The 7071-nt window shown below is 38.3% G+C and overlaps 1 protein-coding gene across 1 annotated transcript in view; it reads right to left on the bottom strand.

Moving 5' to 3' along the window:
• Positions 1-7071, bottom strand: part of AXDND1 (axonemal dynein light chain domain containing 1) — a gene marked incomplete at its 3' end in the record, with an annotated part of 381147 nt that overhangs the window by 238705 nt on the left and 135371 nt on the right. The window contains 1 exon segment of the mRNA XM_007937629.1: positions 4805-4909. Coding sequence (XP_007935820.1) covers positions 4805-4909 — 105 coding nt within the window.

The following is a 7071-nucleotide window of genomic DNA, read 5'->3' as shown; positions in this document are numbered from 1 at the left end:
AAAAAAAAAAAAAAAAAACCTTACAGGATGCAATAAAAGCAGTGATCAGAGAGAAATTTATATTGGTAAATGCCCACATTTAAAAAAGAAGAAATAGCTGAAATCAATAACCTTGCTTTACAACTTGACGCAGAAAAAGAAGAATAAACTAAGCCCAAAGCTACCAGAAGAAAGGAAACGACAAAGATCAGAATGGAGAAAAATTAAATAGAGAACAACAACAACAACAAAATAGAATCAACAAAACCAGAAGTTGTTTTTTCATTTTTAAAAATCACTAATACTGATAATCTTTAGCTACAAAGACAAACAAAAGAGAGAGAAGATGCAAATAACTGATAATAGAAATGAGATTGGGAACATTATTATCAACCCTGCAGAAATAAAAAAAGACCATAAATGAATATTCTGAACACATGTATGCCAACAAAGCACGTAACTTAGATGAAAAATGGACAAATTCTTAGAAACATATAAAATAACTAAATTGATTCAAGAAGAAACAGAAAATCTCAACAGATCTACAAGTGAAGAGACTGAATCAGCAATCAAAAACCTCCAAAAACAGCAAACTTCATGACTCACTGCAAATGGATTCATTGGGGAATTCTACCAAACATTTTAAGAAGAATTGACACTAATTATTCTCAAAGTAATTCAAAATACAGAAGAGGAGGGAACACTGCCTAACTTATCCTATGTTACCAGTATTACCCTAGTACCAAAACCAAAGAACATCATAAAAAGAAAATTACAGAACAACATCACTTAAGAATATTGTTGTTGTTGCCATTAGGTGTCATCGAGTCAGCTCCAACAAATAATGAGTCTATGTACAACAAAACGAAACACTGCCCAGTCTTGTGCCAGTCTCACAATCCTTGCTACACCTGAACTCATCATTGTAGCCACTGTGTCAATCCATCTCATGGAGGGTCTTCCCCTTTTTCACTGACCCTCCACTTTACTAAGCGTGGCATTCTTCTCCACGGATTGGTCCATTCTGACAACATGTCCAAAATAGGTGCGATGAAATCTGGCCATTCTCCCTTCCAAGCAGCATTCCAGATGCACTTCTTCTAGGATAGATTTGTTAGTTCTTCTGGCTGTCCATGGTATTTTCAGCATTCTTCTCCAACACCACAACTCAAAAGCATTAATTCTTCTTCGGTCTTCCTTATTCATTGTCCAGCTTTCATATCAGGTGATTGAAATACCATGGCTTGGGTTAGACGCACCTTTAGACTTGGGAATACAGATGCACAAAAAAATATATTCTTCATCTACAAAAAAAATTCTATTTTTTTGCATCTAACTGATGAATGTTGTTGTTGTTGTTATTTGCCATCGAGTCGGCCCCAACTCATAGTGACCCCTCCTTGGGTTTCCAAGGCAGTATCACTACAGAAGTAGGAATGCCCAAACTTCTTTCCGAGGAGTGGCTGGTGGGTTTGAACCGCCAGCCTTCTGGTTAGCAGTCAAGTGCCTGATGAATATAGATGCAAAATATCGTCAACAAAATACTAGCAAACCAAATCTAATAGCAAATTAACAGATTATGTTAAACCATGACTAAATGAGATGTAGGGAGCTCTGGTGGTGTATTGTCTAAGGCATTTGACTGCTAACCAGGAGGCTAGGGGTTCAAACCCACCAGTCCCTCCTCAGAAGGAAAATTAGGTGATCTACTTCCGTAGTGATACCACCTTGGAAACCCAAGGAGGGGTCGCTATGAGTCAGATTCACCTCGAAGGCAGTAAGTTTTTTTTTTTTTTGGAAGTGAGATGTATTTCAGGAATGTGGAGTGGTTTACCATGAACAAATCACTCAATGTAACAAACTACATTAATAGAACAAAAGAAAAGAACCACATGATCATCTTGATTGATGAATAAAAGGCATTTGACAAGACCCAACACCTTTGTATGATAAAAACACTCAATATCAGAATAAAAGGGAAATCCCAATATAAAAAAGAGATAACATCATACTTAATGGAGAAAGACTGAAAACATTTCCTCTAAGATCAGGAACAAGAGAAGGATGCCGACTTTCAGCACTAATGTTCAACAATGTACTAGAAGTACTAACCAGAGCAATTAGGCAAGAAATAAATTAAAAGCATCCAAATTGGGAAGAAACAAGTAGAACTATCCTTTTTTCAAATGTCTTGATCTAATATATAGAAGAACCCTAAGAATACATAAGAAAGCTAACTAGAGCTAATAAATTCAGCAAAGTGGTAGGATATATGGTCAACACACAAAAATCAGTCAGAATGCAATAAGCATTCTGAAAAGGAAATTAAGGAAACAACTCCATTTACATTAGCATACAAAAGGATAAACCAAAAAACCAAAGTAATTGTAATTGAGTCAATTCCGATTCACAGCAACCCCCTTTGGGTTTCTGAGGTCATAAATCTTTACGGAAGTAGATTGCCCAGTCCTCCTTCCGCAGAGTGGCTGGTGGGTTTGAACTGCCAACCTTCTGGTTAGCAGTCAAATGCCTTACGCACTACACCACCAGAGCTACTTAAAAGGATAAAATGCTTAGGAATAAATTTCACCAGGGAAGTGAAAGATTAGTACACTGAAAACTACACAACTTTGCTGAAAGAAATGAAAGAAGATCTCAATAAACAGAAAGCCATTACATGATAAAGGACTAGAAGACTTAGTATTGTTTAGATGTATTAGAATAGATTTTATGCATTGAACACCAATGACTGAAAACCAGAAAAACTGTGGGATGACATCAAGAACATCATCCATAAAGAAAGCAAGAGATCATTAAAAAGACAAGAAAGGAAGAAAAGACCAAAAGAGATGTCAGAAAAGACTCTGAAACTTGCCTTGAACAGAGAGTAGCTAAAGCAAATGGAAGAATCGACAGAATAAAAGAGCTGAGCAGAAGATTTCAAAGAGGAGCTTGAGGAGACAAAATCAATTATTATAATGAAATGTGCAAAGACCTGGAGACAGAAAACCAGAAAGTAAGAACACGCTCTGCATTTCTCAAGCTGAAAGAACTGAGGAAAAAAATTAAGCTTCGAGTTGCAATACTGAAAGTTCTATGGACAATATATTGAATGATGCAGGAAACATCAAAAGAAGATGGATGGAACACATAGTAATTATACCAAAAACAATTGGTAGATGTTCATCATTTTCAGGAGGTGGCATATGATCAAGAACCAATGGTACTGAAGGAAGAAGTCAAAGCTGCACTGAAGGAACTGGCGAAAAACAAAGCTCTGGGAATTCAATTTAAATACTCATTGTGATGTTTCAACAAATGGATGCTGCACTGGAGGGACTCATTCAGCTATGCCAAGAGGTGCCCATTCCAAAGAAAGGTTATCCCACAGAATGTGGAAATTATCAAACAATATCATTGATACCACACACAAGTAAAGTCTTACTGAAGATAATTCAAAAACTGTTGCAGCAGCATATTGACAGAGAATGTCCATTCTAAGGGCTTTACTTCTACTAAATTCTTTAATACTCACAACAATCCTATGAGATAGGTACTATTATAATCCCCATTTTACATACAGGGAAATGAGGGCCACAAAGATTAAGTGACTTTCCCAGGATTACACAGCAGTATCTCTGTGCTATGCATACTGCTTCTCTATACTTTTATCTAGAAAACCAGAAAGTTAACAGCCTACAAACATCATCCAACAAAACGGATAACGCTAAAACCAACCATCTGTTTCTTAGGGATCATGTTTTACTTCATTTTCACTCAGAATGAGAAATCAACTAAATTTAGGGAAAGTAAGTTTTATGTTTTTAGAATTCAAAAAGTTAGTATCATGAATGTTTCATGTACTGACTATAACACCCCAATACCCTTCGTTATTGCAATTGGTTTAAACTATGTTAAATACATATATATTGCAGTGCAGTGAATTGCTTACAGCCATAGGCCTCCATTTTGTGATGTATTGTAAATCCTAAATCTCTTATGCCTGTTTAGGGAGGGATGTATCTTGAATTCTACCTTGCTGGAGAGTGACTAAAGAAACTGCCCTTAGTGGTTGAGGGTACATATGTGAATTTTCTGGGAAAGTTCTCTCTTGCTCTGGATCCTACATTTGGTTCATCATCATCTCACCCCTGGACTTTAGACAACAGCTAGTTGTCTGACCTGTCAATTTGGGTTTGTCAGCTTCTACAACCATGTGAGTGAGGAGAATCCTCCAGACCTATGCCTGACCCACAGACTTCGGACTTGCCAGTCTCCTAGCCTCCACCATCACATGAGCCGTATCTTTGGTAGTTTGTGAATTCTATGAGATGTTACAGCAAAACATGGAACCTAAGATGAGAAGGAAATACTGAGGAGAGGAGTCGATGTTAGAGATGATGGAGTGGTACAGCAGTCTGGAAAAGTTGGACATTTGGGACACCTTTAACCTCTACTCCACAGGGACCAGCCTTGTGCTGATCCTTCTAAAAGAAACTACTGAACTTATTTAATGTTACAAATGATATTAGAAAAGGTAGCGGTTAATAATGTAGACCGTGCTATACATGTTTCTCTGAAATAGTACAGATAAAACAGTACAGTATAAAATTGGTTAGCTCTTGACTATTTATTTCCTAAGGAAGAATTTGTACTGTGGTAAAAAGAAAATTGTTCTGGATATACTAATGACACGTAAGTGGAAGTATACTGAGACATAGTTTTAGCAGATGTTGCTGACTAGAGACGCAATGCATGCTGCAGAACTCCCTTCTTCAATCTCCTCCTTCTTGCATATAAGCTACACAAACTTCAAACAACTCACCTGGCATTCTTTTCAGCATCTAAAAGAGCTTGTGCCAAATCTTTATGGGCCTTCTCTGCTTCCTTTGTTAATTTTACATCATGTTGCCTAACCAGACATAGTTCCCTGAAATAAAAGAAATGGCTTTTATTTTTCACTTATACTTATTTCTTACTCATACTTGGAGACTTCCAAAAACATATCTACCCAGGAAATCAGGTTTATAGTCAGGCATCTTTCCAGTTATCCTACGTACCTCTCTTCTTAGTTTTTCCAACTTACAGACAAATAAAAAACTCCAGTGCACATTCAGGATGAAATATTACCAAGGTCTGGCAATCGAATCTTGCTATCTAGAGAAGTCAGTAAGATGTGGGGAATCCGCTAGGCAAGTGCTGAGAGCTATCAGGCTGTTTTACCCCACCTTCTGGCATGCCTATCTGTCCTCTTCATCCTTGCCATTAATCCCTTGCCACGAGTTAGTGATCATGGGCCTTGTTTGCTAAATATTGCTTATTCTCTATAATATTTGACCTTTAAAACCCATGGGCCCTGCCTTATAATTTAATCAAGAAAATATCTCTATCTTGGAACGAAGAGCAAGGGAATTTTCACAAACAGTTTTGTGCTAACCAATGTAACCCATTTCCCTACATTCTATATCTAATCTATTGTTGTTATGCGCCGTTGAGTCATCTCTGACTCATAGCGACCCAATGTACAGCAGAACAAAACACTGCCTGATCCTGTGCCAGCTTCAGATCCTTGCTATACCTGAGCCCATCATTGTAGCCACTGTGTCAATCCATCTTGTTGAGGGCCTTTCCCTTTTTTGACACTTCACTTTACCAAGCATGATATCCTTTTCCAGGGAATGGTCCCTTCTGACACATGACCAAAGCAGGGGAGACGAACTCTGGCCATTCTTGCTTCCAAGGAGCATTCAGACTGCACTTCTTCCAGGACAGAGTTGTTAGTTCTTTTAGCAGTCTATGGTACTTTCAGCATTCTTCTCCAACACCACAACTCAAAAGCATCAACTCTTTTTCAGTCTTCCTTATTCACTGTCCAGCTTTCACATGCATATGAGGTGACTGAAAATACCATGGCTTGGGTTAGGTGCACCTTAGTCTTCAAGGAGATTATCTTTGCTCTTCTGCACTGGAAAGAGGTCCTTCACAGCTGATGTGCCCAGTGCTATAGGTCGTGGGATATCTTGACTGCTGCTTCCACTGGTGTTAATTGTAGAACCAAGTAATATGAAGTCTTTGATGACTTCAATCTTTTCTCCATTTATTGTGATGCTTATTGTTCCAGTTGTGAGGATTTTTATTTTCTTTATGGTGAGATGTAATCATCCTTCAAACTGTAGTCTTCAATCTTCATCAATAAGTGTTTCAAGTCATCCTCACTTTCAGCAAGCAAAGTTGTGGCATCAGCATATCACAGGTTGTTAATGAGTCTTCCTCCAATCCTTATACCATGTTCTTCTTCATATAGCCCAGCTTCTCAGATTATTTGCTCAGCACACAGATTGAATAAGTATAGTGAAAAGATACAACCCTGGCACACTCCCTTCCTGATTTTAAACCATGCAGTGTCCCCTTGTTCTGTTCGAACGACAGCCTCCTGGCCTATGTACAGGTTCCTCATTAGTAAAATTAAGTGTTCTGGAATTCCCATTTTTCTCAATGTTATCCAAAATTTGTTATAATCCACATAATCGAATGCTTTTGCATTGTCAATAAAACACAAGTAAACATTTTTCTGATATTCTTTGCTTTCAGCCAAGAACCATCTGACACCTACATAAGTACTGATTTAGGTGAAGAGAAGGGCAATGTACCAAATGTGAGTGACCAATATGGTGGCATTGAAGAAGAGAGAGACATAGAGAGGTACATGGGAGGTACATACATCAAAGATGAGCCCTTCTGTACATACAGTACTGCGTTGTCAGTGAAGGCAAACATGGGTATATGGGTGGATAGATGGGTGAACAGGCTGAAATATTAGGTATGTCTATGAAGTGGGGAGTGTATCCAAGAACATGTATAGGGTTGGCAGACAATGGTTCCATAAGTTTATGTGAATAATCAGAATTCCCAGGAGTATAGTAGAGCTGACAAGGGGCAAGGTTGTGGTCACGGCTTGGTCACAGGCAGCTACCCAGAGGGACAAAGTAGTTGAACCTGTGGGCTTGGGACCATAGTCACAGGGGACATCAAGCTCAATTGGCATAACATACTATACAAAACATTGTTCCACCTCCTACTTTGGCAAGTAGC

The sequence above is a fragment of the Orycteropus afer genome, unplaced genomic scaffold, assembly GCF_000298275.1.
Source record: "Orycteropus afer afer isolate SDZICR_OR568_19922 unplaced genomic scaffold, OryAfe1.0 scaffold00043, whole genome shotgun sequence".
Taxonomy (NCBI): domain Eukaryota; kingdom Metazoa; phylum Chordata; class Mammalia; order Tubulidentata; family Orycteropodidae; genus Orycteropus; species Orycteropus afer.
The sequence above is the reverse complement of the archived record's forward strand: the minus strand, read 5'-3'. Positions and strand labels throughout refer to the sequence as shown.